Source organism: Vitis vinifera, chromosome 9 (genome assembly GCF_030704535.1).
Source record: "Vitis vinifera cultivar Pinot Noir 40024 chromosome 9, ASM3070453v1".
NCBI classification, from domain to species: Eukaryota; Viridiplantae; Streptophyta; class Magnoliopsida; order Vitales; family Vitaceae; genus Vitis; species Vitis vinifera.
Genome location: NC_081813.1, coordinates 22,154,845 through 22,167,789, shown reverse-complemented (window position 1 = coordinate 22,167,789; position 12,945 = coordinate 22,154,845). Strand labels below are relative to the sequence as shown.

The 12,945-nt window shown below is 29.5% G+C and overlaps 1 protein-coding gene and 2 long non-coding RNA genes across 3 annotated transcripts; 2 read left to right on the top strand and 1 right to left on the bottom strand.

Moving 5' to 3' along the window:
* The first annotated feature begins 6,118 nt into the window (after nucleotides 1-6,118).
* On the top strand, nucleotides 6,119-8,169 carry LOC104880420 (uncharacterized). Its single transcript, XM_019222194.2, has 8 exons — nucleotides 6,119-6,459; nucleotides 6,625-6,684; nucleotides 6,798-6,882; nucleotides 6,961-7,041; nucleotides 7,144-7,236; nucleotides 7,354-7,589; nucleotides 7,682-7,757; nucleotides 7,851-8,169. The coding sequence occupies exons 1-8, from the start codon at nucleotides 6,119-6,121 to the stop codon at nucleotides 7,962-7,964; spliced, it is 1,086 nt and encodes a 361-aa protein (XP_019077739.2). The 3' UTR covers nucleotides 7,965-8,169.
* Nucleotides 8,170-8,479: 310 nt separating this feature from the next.
* LOC132254376 (uncharacterized) lies at nucleotides 8,480-9,103 on the top strand. The gene is made up of 3 exons (XR_009466656.1): nucleotides 8,480-8,771; nucleotides 8,860-8,907; nucleotides 9,001-9,103. It is a non-coding gene; the product is annotated as an uncharacterized LOC132254376 (long non-coding RNA).
* A 1,162-nt stretch (nucleotides 9,104-10,265) lies between these two features.
* LOC104880418 (uncharacterized) lies at nucleotides 10,266-11,043 on the bottom strand. The gene is made up of 3 exons (XR_786680.3): nucleotides 10,846-11,043; nucleotides 10,710-10,757; nucleotides 10,266-10,616 (listed from the first exon to the last, which is right to left on the bottom strand). It is a non-coding gene; the product is annotated as an uncharacterized LOC104880418 (long non-coding RNA).
* Between the last annotated feature and the right edge of the window lie 1,902 nt (nucleotides 11,044-12,945).

The window sequence follows — 12,945 nt, the reverse complement described above, 5'->3', positions numbered from 1 at the left end:
TGTTATTTATTTTATTATTTTTAGATTATTGTTATTATTATTTTTCTGTCACGGGGTTTTGGCCAATTTCTATGCCATCACCCCCAAATTTGTCGATGCCTATTTTTACATTTTTTTCATTTATCTTTTATTATTATTATTGTTATCATTTTATTTTATTTTAATTTCTTTTTTCCTTTTATCCCCCTTCTTCCCTCTCACTTCACGACCAGGCCCTCACTTCTTCTTCTTCTTCTCATTTTCTTTCGTTCATTACCCTTCCTCTCTTCCATTCATCCCTTTCTTTTATCTCCATTTTCTTGCCGCCTGCCCACCTCTCACATCCAGCCCATGTTGCTGCCCCTTCCACCATACCCGTGCCTTCGTTTGTCCCGCCCATGCCGCGACTCACAAATTCCTATTCCCATCCCACTTCTCCATTCCCTCACTGCCATAATCAACGTGCAACCATTGTCCCTCTCCATCAGCTTGCCTTCCGTTGATCTTCCATTGTCCTTTGATCTTCACAGTTGATATTTTGAGCATTGGGTTTTATTGGTGGGCTCTCGAGGCATTGAGTTGTGATTATTTTTGGGCCTAAATTTGTTCATGTGGGCTTTAAGCTGAGTTTAGGCTTGATTAGTTTATATTCATTTGGGCTTTATATGATTGGGCTTTGCTGAATGTTACTTGGCATATTGATTTTTATTGCTCAGGGCCTTTGTTTGCATGGGTGGATTGGGAGATGGCTAGATTGACAAAAAAGACAGCCCTACGAGGAAGACAGCTTTTGATAAAAGATAAGATTTTTATTTTTATATTAATAAAAACTACTGTTTGAAACTATTTTTCATCAAAATAACATTGGAAAATTGCTTTTGTTAAAAGATAAGATTTCAATTTTATATTAATAAAAAAACTATTTTCTGAATTTTGTTGGGACAATTGCGTTTTCAACTTATATAGACTTAAAGTCCTTCAACCACCCATAATTGATTATAAGGATATAAAATAGTAATTAACAAAAATACTCATTTGATTTATTTTTGTCTTTATTTTACCACTTTTCACATGCCATTATTCTTTTTTATTTAATCATTTTTAAATTTTGTATTATTTTTAAAACTCTTTTATAAATAATTAAAAAATTAACATTATTTTTTATTTTTAAATTATAAATAAACAAAAATTATATTAATGATTCAAAGACTATTTTAAAAAATTATTTCTAAAAAAATATTAATTTAAATAAATAAAAATTATCATTTACATTTATTTTTATCTTTTACATTTTAGAAGTAAATAATTTAATGATTAAAATACTGTTTAAAATAAATATATTCACTATTTTTATTTCTTTTATACTAAAAGGTATTTTAAAGTTTTTTTTAACTATTATAAAATAAAAGGTTTAATTTTTTTTAATCTTCTTCCTTCCTTATTTTAATAACTTTTTTAACATGACTTTTAGTAACTTTTTTAATCTTCCAATATTTTCCCCAATAATGATATTTGGGGAAAAAAAATTGACCCTAAGTCATTCACCATTTTCTCAATCAAACCATTGAAAATATGATTAATACGACATATAACTTAAGATGGATATGAAATTTATGTCATTGTACAAGGGTATTATACTAATTGTACAAGAGAAATGTGCTAAGTGTACAAGGATGTATAAGACTCCTAATAGTTTTGTATGCTTTTTAAACAACTTGAGTTTGACATTAAGATGATTATTGATAGTTTTTTTTTTTTTTTTTTTTACCAAACTATGTCATTAAGACATTCCCTACAAAAATCAACACATAGAAAATAAAATTAAAATAAATCGTGTTTAAATTGTTCATTATAAGTAAACTAAATGAAGTATATATTTTTACTATTTTGCCTTTATAAACATAATTTCATTGTTATCAATAGAGATTAAAAAAATCATATTTAAATGGAATTAAAAATAAACAAAAATTATTTTTATAACATTTTTATTTTTAAAAATCATTAATTTAAATTATGAAATTAGTTTTAAAATTAAAAATATTTGTTGTAATTATAGTTTTGAATATTTCATGATTTTTATCTTATTACTTGGAGAAAATTGCTTTAATAAGAGAGTATTTATTTTAATGGTTTTAAATATTTAAATATTTATTCAAAAATATTTAGGATTATTGTGGGGAGCAATTAGGTAATATTGGAATGGAGAAATTTTGAATATTTTGAAGACTTTAATTTGGCCAATTACCCTATTTACACTTTCAAAATTATTAAAAGGTTGGTAAATTAGTCTTGTAAATATTTTTCTTGATATATAGTATTTACATTATTTTCGAAATAATACAAGAAATAATAAACATCATGTGTCTAATTTGCAAGTTAGAAAAAAAAATTAATAATATTTTATAAGGTATTTAAAAAGTATTTATTATATGTTTTATAAATTTGAAAAAAAAATAATATTTGATGATATATAATTTACAAGTTAGAACAAATAAATAATACTAATATTTTATGAGGTGTTTAAAAATTATTTAATATATATGAGAAATAATATAAGTTTGAAATAAAGAATAATATTTATTATATATTATGTAAGTTTTTAACATATTTAAAAAATATTTATTATATATTATGTAAGTTTGAAAAAATAATAATATTTAATGAGGTATTTAAAAGTTATTCATTTTAAAAATACAGTTGGCAATAATAATTTTTAACAAATGAAAAAAAATGATTCAATTTGGTTCCACTATTAAATAGGTGGGAGAAGGGTAAAAGAGTCAAAGAGAGAATGAGAAGGGTATTTTAGGGATTTTTTAAAGACAATATTCTTCCTCTCAATTTCTACTCTTTCATTGGGTTTTGGGTTTAATTATGAGTGATAGGAGGACCTTACCTCAATTACCCAACCTAGCTGGGTTGAAAACACAATTCTCCCAAATTTTTTCTTCAAAATAAAATTGGAAAAACCGTTTTTTAATAAAAGTAAAAAAAAAAAAAAAAAAAAAGCTATTTTTTAAATCTGATTGGAATAAAATTCTTTTTTTTTAAAGTAAAAATAAATTAAAATACTTTTGTGGATAAAATTATGGAAATCTCTTCTTTAAAAGGATAAAAGTATTTTCAAATTTTTTTAATAAATTTGAAACTTTTTTTAAACAATAAAGTTGAAATTATTTTCATAAAATTGAAGTAATTTCCAAACATCTTATAATAAAATGGAAAAAACTTAGCTCATACCAAATAAAGATATTTTTTAATATATTTTTTTTAAAAATCAAATAAGAAAAAAATCAGTTTTGGTAAATAAAAAAGGGATTGAAGTATATTTTGTAAATAAAATTGTAAAAAAATCCATTTTTACTATTAAAAAATTATTTTTACCAATAAATTTGGATCGAATTTTGATATTTTTGTAAACAAAATGTAAAAGTCTTGTTTTATATAAAAATAATAAAAATCAATTTTCTTGCAAATAAAATTTAATTGAAATAAAGTTGTTGATCAATTTATAAAAATTATTTTTTCTAAATAATTTATATAAAAAAATTAAATTAAAATATCTTCATAAAAAAGTTATAGGAATCATTCTTTTTCTAGAAAAAATAAATAAAAAGCAATTTTCTTATAAATATAATCAAATTGATTTTTAAAAATTAAAATTCAATAAATTCTTTTAATAATATGAGTAAAAATAACTTTCTCAAAATAAAAATTAAACACAAGTAAAGTTGAATCAAATGATTTGTTGAAAATAAATTCTTCTCATTCTTAATACATCATGCTCTCTGTGTCTTGTATTGTAATGATTTCAAAAGTTGTACCAAAATATTTTTAGGGGAATTTATGTAACCATACACCAAGGGGCAAATTTTTGCCTTTTGGAAACTTTACTTTTTACTTTTCAAATTCAATGGATAAAATAAACCACCTTTCATACACTGTAATAGTGATATTGAGGGCCCTTCCAAAAATACCCTCATGCACTTTGACATAATCAATTGCTTAGAAAAGTCGTGTTCCACTTAAGCCAATGACATGGCTCATATGACATGTAGACACTCCACGTGGCAATATTTAAAAAAAAATATTTACTAAAATATAATAGTGAGATTTACCCGAAATCCTTTCTTTTGTGTTGAATCAAAACCTCAAATCCCTTCTTCTCTCTTTGAACCAAACCCCCCAAATCCCTTCTTCTCTCTTGAACCAAACCCCAAATCCCTTCTTCTCTCTTTGAACCAAACCCCCCAAATCCCTTTTTCTCTCTTGAACCAAACCCTAACTCCAAAAACCCATATTTTTTCACTTTCTTTCACAGCCACAATTTGCGAGGGGAGCTTGCAGTGAAAACAGAGAGAGGTGGTCTGAGCTGAGAGGAGCTTTCCCAGGTATGAATGTAATGGATTTATGAGTTAATTTGGGTTGTTATTGTTGCTTGTTGAGATCTTTGACAGAAAATTGGGTAATTTTTTTAAAAATATCGCCGAGATTTTGGTATTAATGGGTATTTTTACCCATTTTTCAAAAAAAAAAAATAAATACAGGAAATCTCACTGAAACTAGTGAGGTTGTAAGTTTGTAACTGTCAAAAAATAAAAATAAAATTCTAGGCTTTAAGTTGTAGGTCTTAAAAAGAAGCTTTGATGGAAATAAAAAGAAAAGTTGATTAATTAAAGAAATAGCGTATTTGAAGTTTAGGTGTGGTTCAGTGGTTGGCAAAGGTATCCTCATTACCCGCACTCCACTTACCAGTCCAGCCCGCACACAGATCCAGAATTTGCGGGCAAAGGTTGTGGTTTTCAGCCTAACTCAAAAATCGTGGATTTAGGGTTTGTAAAATTTAAATCCAATGGCACAAAAGCAAATAGAACCCTAGAACAGATCCAAAAAACACATGGAGCAACAAAAATAAAAGCATTTTTTTTTGTTTTCCTTGGGAGTTTTGCATGGATTTCTCTCGGAAATCAAACGAGGATGAATTTTCCCGGAAATCAAATGAGGGATGGATTTTCTTGAGAAGCAAACAGGGGTTGAAAAGAAATATTAATAACATGATTAGATTAGTACCTGCGAGGATTGAGAGTGGCAGAGGAAAATAGGGCATGATGCTCGCCTGGAGAGGAAATTTAGCAAAAGGGCTTCTTGATGCCTCACTCAGGTGGCCGTTTTGTTTTTTAGATCTAGTAGAGAAATAAAAAGGAAACAAATCATAAGAACAATATTATAAATCAAAATTATTAATTATTAATTATAAATAATTATTAATTATCCATCTTTATTTTGGTTAAATCAAAATTTCAGTTTTTATCAGTAATATTTTATAAATTAAAATTAATTTGATAAGATAAATTATTAATAATATTAATTATTTAAATAAATTAATGTTAATAAAATTTTGTTACCACATATTTTTAATACAAATGTAGAATTTTTTTAAACATTTAAAACAATATGGCTTTTATTTATCAATATAAAAAAAAATATTATATTTAATTTACAAAAAAATCAAAATTTACATGAACTGTTATATATATACATTATATATATATATACAAAAACTAACCTCCTCAATTCTAGAGCTTATTCGTTACAAAAACTTTTTTTCTCAAAACTGATTGGTTGACAAAGAAAATTCCAATATTATCTTTATTTATTTAAAAATAATTTAAAATGTATGCACTTTTTAATTTATGATTTAATTATTCCCAAAAATAGCCCTTTACTTGTCATGTCATTCTAATCCATTGACAATTAGAATCCTTCGTATATTAAGATATTTTTTGGTCAAGCAACGCATCAAGTTGGAGTTGGAAATGCTTGGAGGATTTGGCAAAGTTGAGGTATAATTAGCTTTTAGTTATATTAAGATAGTTGATTACCATTGTAATTAGATTATTGGGATGACAATTTACATGTTTTGCAATGATAGTTGGTTAGCACATCAGCGGTGCAAGATGAAACAGAAAAAAATAAGGCTCCTGCAGTTGATGAACCAGTTGACCCAGATGAGAATGAAGACTTTGATGTAATCCTTCATACTTAATGACTATGAATAGTAACTTATATTAAGGCTTAGTTTAAATATATGTCATTTAATGTTCCTTCATTATGTTTGACTTAAGTTATTTGTGCTCGCATGGAGGCAACACAATGTCAAATCACCGATGCACAAAGTCATCTTAATAGTCTTATTGCATCATACAACCGTGACGTGAAAGTGTTGAGGACTAGTTTCACCTCTTCACACTATCGCACAGATGAAGGCCAACCGTCAAATTGTCATGAACATGTTAATGAAAGTGGTGCACCATTTTATACAAATAATCCACAACATTCACCTGTTCATTCTGGTGGTCAAAGAAGATCTTCTGAAGATGACCTTGGATGTACAAATGAAGGGGTGTCAGAAAGACCCAACGTAGAAGATGGTGTGTTCTTTGCAAATGAGGATCCCCTTCACCTTGGGCCACACAATATGTTGGTGTTAGTGCAATCGTGCATAGACAACAATACGGATGTAGCACCACAAGCCTCAGAAGAAATATGACCACGAAGAGTAAAAATTAAAGTACGTCGTCATAGCCAACGAGCAACTGCGTGCAAGTCACCTTTTGTACAATTATGTGTATCAAAATACAAAAGGTTGACGAAGGAAGAGACACATGTTGCCGACTATGTGTTTGACGAGTCAAAAGATCCTAGGTTAGTCCCAAATCACACGTTTAGCAAGTATTGTTCTTAAAAGACTATGATTATGGATTTGTCTAGAAAAACAAAAAAAATTAATCACGTCTTATGTTTCATGTGATTAATAGTGAGGTGCTTTGTGCATATGGTGGCTATGGTGTGACATGGGAACAACTTCAATGCTTAGTAGGGGAGAGCTTCATTGATATTTCGGTAAGGTTTATGATAAATAAGAAAAAATACCTTCATCCTTCCATTGATCATTTTAACTAATGAAGAGGCATTATGTAGGTGATTTCCATGTTCTGCCGATACATGAATGCAAAAGAAGAGAATCCTTCTCGCAGACACTTTTTTAATCCATACTTTGGGGTGAGGTTTTTTCATCGAGTACACCAAATCTTGTCCCTAATATAAGATGCATGTATAGTTTTAGTCATACATTGTTACTATGATCTCAACAACTTTTTACAGGAAATATGTGGTTCAATGAGCAAGTCTACCTCAAAATCAACACTCAAGAAAAGATTAGGTAGCTATTGTGTTAATCTTGAATGTTGCAACCAGGTAATGCCTGACTATTGTATTGATTACATAGATTGAAGACAATTTTTTAGTAATTTCGAATTTATATTTCAAATATTTAAGCCTTCATTGTTGTTATGATGATTGTTTGTTTTGTAGTTTTATATCCCCTTATTCCAATTTAATGAATGGGTCATCATGGTAATCAATTTGGAGGCTAAAAGGGTGGATCTACTTTCATCATATCATAGCATTCAACGGATTCACTTTGTTAATGAAACTTTCAAAGTAGTTGGATTTATGTCGCAGTTATTAAAAAATTCCTTCAAACGGAATGATGTGAATATAAATAATTTACATCCACAGTATGCAGATATCGTTGGCGATCCAAAATTGTTAGTTACATATTTTTTTTTCATGTATTCATTTTCAATCCTAATTGGGTCCTATGTTAATAACATGTCACAAATCATACTTGTTATTGCAGATGTCATACTAGGATGTATGCTATTCTCTATATGCAACATTGGGATGGAAGTGGTCTTAATAGAACCATTAATTCTGTAAGTTGTTAAGTATGATGTTATGTTTTTATTTTCAAATGTACATGTTAAATGTTACCGGGATGTAGGGTCTAACATAAGTTTAATGTGTAGGAACGCATGAGCCTTGAAAGATTGAAATTTGCAACTCATATGGTTCTTGATAGCGAAAACGAAATTGGTGAAATGGTTACAGCTAATATTTGGTCAACCAACAATGCAGAATAGTATTGGGTAACCTTCACAATTAATTTCTTTTGTTTTATTTCATTCAATTTTTTAACTATACATTCTAATTTAAACTCTAACTTGGTCATCGATAGTGAATAATAGATTTTGAGGCTATGTCATGTCTTCTTTATGGTACAATAGAAGGGATAAGTTATCAATACTGCTTCCAATGCATGCATGGTTCATTTGACTACCAGGTTAGGTGTTATCTCCTCCCTATATATATAAAACTATAGTAAATGACATTTTTATTTTTTAAGATTATATTATTGACAATTTCTTTATGCTTCCATAAATCGTTTGTGCTCTTCCATATAACCTGTTTAAATCAGTTGATAATATTGTAATGACATGGTCTGGTTGCTTAAACTTATCCCCAATTTTCTATGTTTATGTATAATCATGAGCCAATTATTAGATAATTCAACAACCCTATAAACCAATTTGGTCAAATGGCTGTATTTTTTGTTTAGCTGAAAGAATCCTTGTTACCATCTGATTGTGGGTTTGGCTGTCTCGCATCTATAAAGCAATTGATACTAAATTTAGTTTAGAGTGATTTTTGATGGTTAGACACTTAATAAGACAAAAGATGACTTGTTCCTGCATTAATATTTCCTAGGGGAGTGTTGTGGAAAGAACCCTCTAAAGGAATAAGTTCCTTCATTACTCATAAGCTTTATGGGTTTTTATTATGTTTTATTTACATCTTGTGGTTAACTGTACTTCTCTTATCTTTAGGAGTTCATTGATAAGCTGATTGAGGAGGATGAATTTGATGCAGATCAAAAGGATGCATTTAAGGTGATCTGTAATTGATGATATGCATGTAACTGATTGCTCCTTCATGTAATTAATCATACCATGAACTTAAATTGTTTTGGTTGCTCAGAATTTTGTCAAAGACAATGTCCGAGAGGCAAAAAAAGCTAATAGACAGGTATTTTATAGCAGATACCAATCGTTGCAATAGTTTTGGTCTTGCACATAAATTTCAAATATGTTGAGTACTTGTCAATTCCTTTTCTTGTAGGCTAGAGAAGCCCGAAAAAAGGCCTTGCAGAAATGAGTTAGTAGACTAAAGCAACATTTGAAAACATGAAGTTTAACAAGTTCTACTCAGTCCAGATCGATGATACTCCTGACATATCAAATGTTATGGTACAATTTTTTTTTTTGCAAAAGCTAATATTATTAACACCGCCTAATTAAAAGAAGGTGCACAAATGTACACAAGAAGTTTAGAAATGAGACATAAAGGCAATTAGATTGAGAGATTAACAAAAGGACCTCTCTATAATCATCAAGAACCCAACCAATCAACACAATCTAATATGGACAGTCATGTTAAAAGCCATAGAGAGCATAAGAAAGAATTTATTAGAGTTTGTTTCGATTATTCTTCATTGACAAAAACTTTAAAATGTTAAGGTACAATTTTGAACATCCCTTCTATTGAAATAATAGAATATCTTCGACACCACTATTTTTGTTTCTCCATATGAGACTATTGATAGCCTATGAATCTTGTGCATTTTGAAGCTAGCCTTGATGTGATATTCAAGATCATGGTGTATTGCTATAAGTCGTTCCCTACATAAATAGTCAAATCATTTTGATTCCATTAGTAATGAGGATTCGAAATATCACACATTGGTCAATCAAAGAGAGATTCAACAACTAAAAGAAAGATCGATTCTTTGGGATCCTTCCTTTCTTCAAACGGAACGAACAGAGATAGAATCAGACCGATTCCCGAAATGCCTTTTTGGATATTCCTCAATGTCAATGTCCCGGCTATTCACGGAACGTGAAAAACAGATGATTATTCATCTGTTTCCGGAAGAAATTGAAGAATTTCTTAGGAATCCTACAAGATCCATTCTTTCTTTTTTCTCTGACAGATGGTCAGAACTTCATCTGGGTTCGAATCCTATTGAGAGGTCCATTAAAGATAAGAAATTGTTGAAGAAACAACAAAATGTTTCTTTTGTTCCTTCCAGGTGATCGAAAAATTAATCTCTTGATGGAATATATGTTTAATTTATTTATTTGTTCCCTACATAATTTTTGACTATTTATGTAGGGAACGACTTATAGCAATACACCATGATCTTGAATATCGCATAAAGGCCAGCTTCAAAATGCACAAGATTCATAGGCTATCAATAGTCTCATATGGAGAAACAAAAATAGTGGTGTCGAAGATATTTTGTTCTTTCAATAGAAGGGATGTTCAAAATTGTACCTTAACATTTTAAAGTTTTTGTCAATGAATAATAATCAGAACAAACTCTAACAAATTCTTTCTTATGCTCTCTATGGCTTTTAACATGACTATCCATATTAGATTGTGTTGATTGGTTGGGCTCTTGATGATTATAGAGAGGTCCTTTTGTTAATCTCTCAATCTAATTGCCTTTATGTCTCATTTTTAAACTTCTTGTGTACATTTGTGCACCTTCTTTTAATTAGGCGGTGTTAATAATATTAGCTTTTGCAAAAAAAAAAAAAATTGTACCTTAACATTTGATATGTCAGGAGTATCATCGGTCTGGACTGAGTAGAACTTGTTAAACTTCATGTTTTCAAATGCTGCTTTAGTCTACTAACTCATTTCTGCAAGGCCTTTTTTCGGGCTTCTCTAGCCTACAAGAAAATGAATTGACAAGTACTCAACATATTTGAAATTTATGTGTAGGACCAAAACTATTGCAACGATTGGTATCTACTATAAAATACCTGTTTATTGGCTTTTTTTGCCTCTCGGACATTGTCTTTGACAAAATTCTGAGCAACCAAAACAATTTAAGTTCATGGTATGGTTAATTACATGAAGGAGCAATCAGTTACATGCATATCATCAATTACAGATCACCTTAAATGCATCCTTTTGATCTGCATCAAATTCATCCTCCTCAATCAGCTTATCAATGAACTCCTAAAGATAAGAGAAGTACAGTTAACCACAAGATGTAAATAAAACATAATAAAAACCCATAAAGCTTATGAGTAATGAAGGAACTTATTCCTTTAGAGGGTTCTTTCCACAACACTCCCCTAGGAAATATTAATGCAGGAACAATTCATCTTTTGTCTTATTAAGTGTCTAACCATCAAAAATCACTCTAAACTAAATTTAGTATCAATTGCTTTATAGATGCGAGACAGCCAAACCCACAATCAGATGGTAACAAGGATTCTTTCAGCTAAACAGAAAATACAGCCATTTGACCAAATTGGTTTACAGGGTTGTTGAATAATCTAATAATTGGCTCATGATTATACATAAACATAGAAATTTGGGGATAAGTTTAAGCAACCAGACCATGTCATTATAATATTATCAACTGATTTAAACAGGTTATATGGAAGAGCACAAACGATTTATGGAAGCATAAAGAAATTGTCAATAATATAACCTTAAAAAATAAAAATGTCATTTACTATAGTTTTATATATATAGGGAGGAGATAGCACCTAGCCTGGTAGTTAAATGAACCATGCATGCTTGGAAGCAGTATTGATAACGTATCCCTTCTATTGTACCATAAAGAAGACATGACATAGCCTCAAAATCTATTATTCACTATCGATGACCAAGTTAGAGTTTAAATTAGAATGTATAGTTAAAAAATTGAATGAAATAAAACAAAAGAAATTAATTGTGAAGGTTACCCAATACTATTCTGCATTGTTGGTTGACCAAATATTAGCTGTAACCATTTCACCAATTTCGTTTTTGCTATCAAGAACCATATGAGTTGCAAATTTCAATCTTTCAAGGCTCATGCGTTCCTACACATTAAACTTATGTTAGACCCTACATCCCGGTAACATTTAACATGTACATTTGAAAATAAAAACATAACATCATACTTAACAACTTATAGAATTAATGGTTCTATTAAGACCACTTCCATCCCAATGTTGCATATAGAGAATAACATACATCCTAGTATGACATCTGCAATAACAAGTATGATTTGTGACATGTTATTAACATAGGACCCAATTAGGATTGAAAATGAATACATGAAAAAAAAATATGTAACTAACAATTTTGGATCGCCAATGATGTCTGCATACTGTGGATGTAAATTATTTATATTCACATCATTCCATTTGAAGGAATTTTTTAATAACTGCGACATAAATCCAACTACTTTGAAAGTTTCATTAACAAAGTGAATCCGTTGAATGCTATGATATGATGAAAGTAGATCCACCCTTTTAACCTCCAAATTGATTACCATGATGACCCATTCATTAAATTGGAAAAAGGGGATATAAAACTACAAAACAGACAATCATCATAACAACAATGAAGGCTCAAATATTTGAAATATAAATTCGAAATTACTAAAAAATTGTCATCAATCTATGTAATCAATACAATAGTTAAGCATTACCTAGTTGCAACATTCAAGATTAACACAATAGCTACCTAATCTTTTCTTGAGTGTTGATTTTGAGGTAGACTTGCTCATTGAACCACATATTTCCTGTAAAAAGTTGTTGAGATCATAGTAACAATGTATGACTAAAACTATACATGCATCTTATATTAGGGACAAGATTTGGTGTACTCGAGGAAAAAACCTCACCCCAAAGTATGGATTAAAAAAGTGTCTGTGAGAAGGATTCTTTTCTTTTGCATTCATGTATCGGCAGAACATGGAAATCACCTACATAATGCCTCTTCATTAGTTAAAATGATCAATGGAAGGATGAAGGTATTTTTTCTTATTTATCATAAACCTTACCGGAATATCAATGAAGCTCTTCCCTACTAAGCATTGAAGTTGTTCCCATGTCACGCCATAGCCACCATATGCACAAAGCATCTCACTATTAATCACATGAAACACAAGACGTGAGTAATTTTTTTTGTTTTTCTAGACAAATCCATAATCATAGTCTTTTAAGAACAATACTTGCTAAACGTGTGATTTGGGACTAACCTAGGATCTTTTGA

Coding starts and splice junctions, on each gene's coding strand:
- LOC104880420 (XM_019222194.2), top strand. CDS start 6,119: ATGGAGGCAACACAATGTCAAATCACCGATGCACAAAGTCATCTTAAT. Junction 7,042..7,143: donor TTTTTAATCCATACTTTGGG/GTGAGGTTTTTT, acceptor AACTTTTTACAG/GAAATATGTGGTTCAATGAG. Junction 7,590..7,681: donor ATCGTTGGCGATCCAAAATT/GTTAGTTACATA, acceptor TTGTTATTGCAG/ATGTCATACTAGGATGTATG.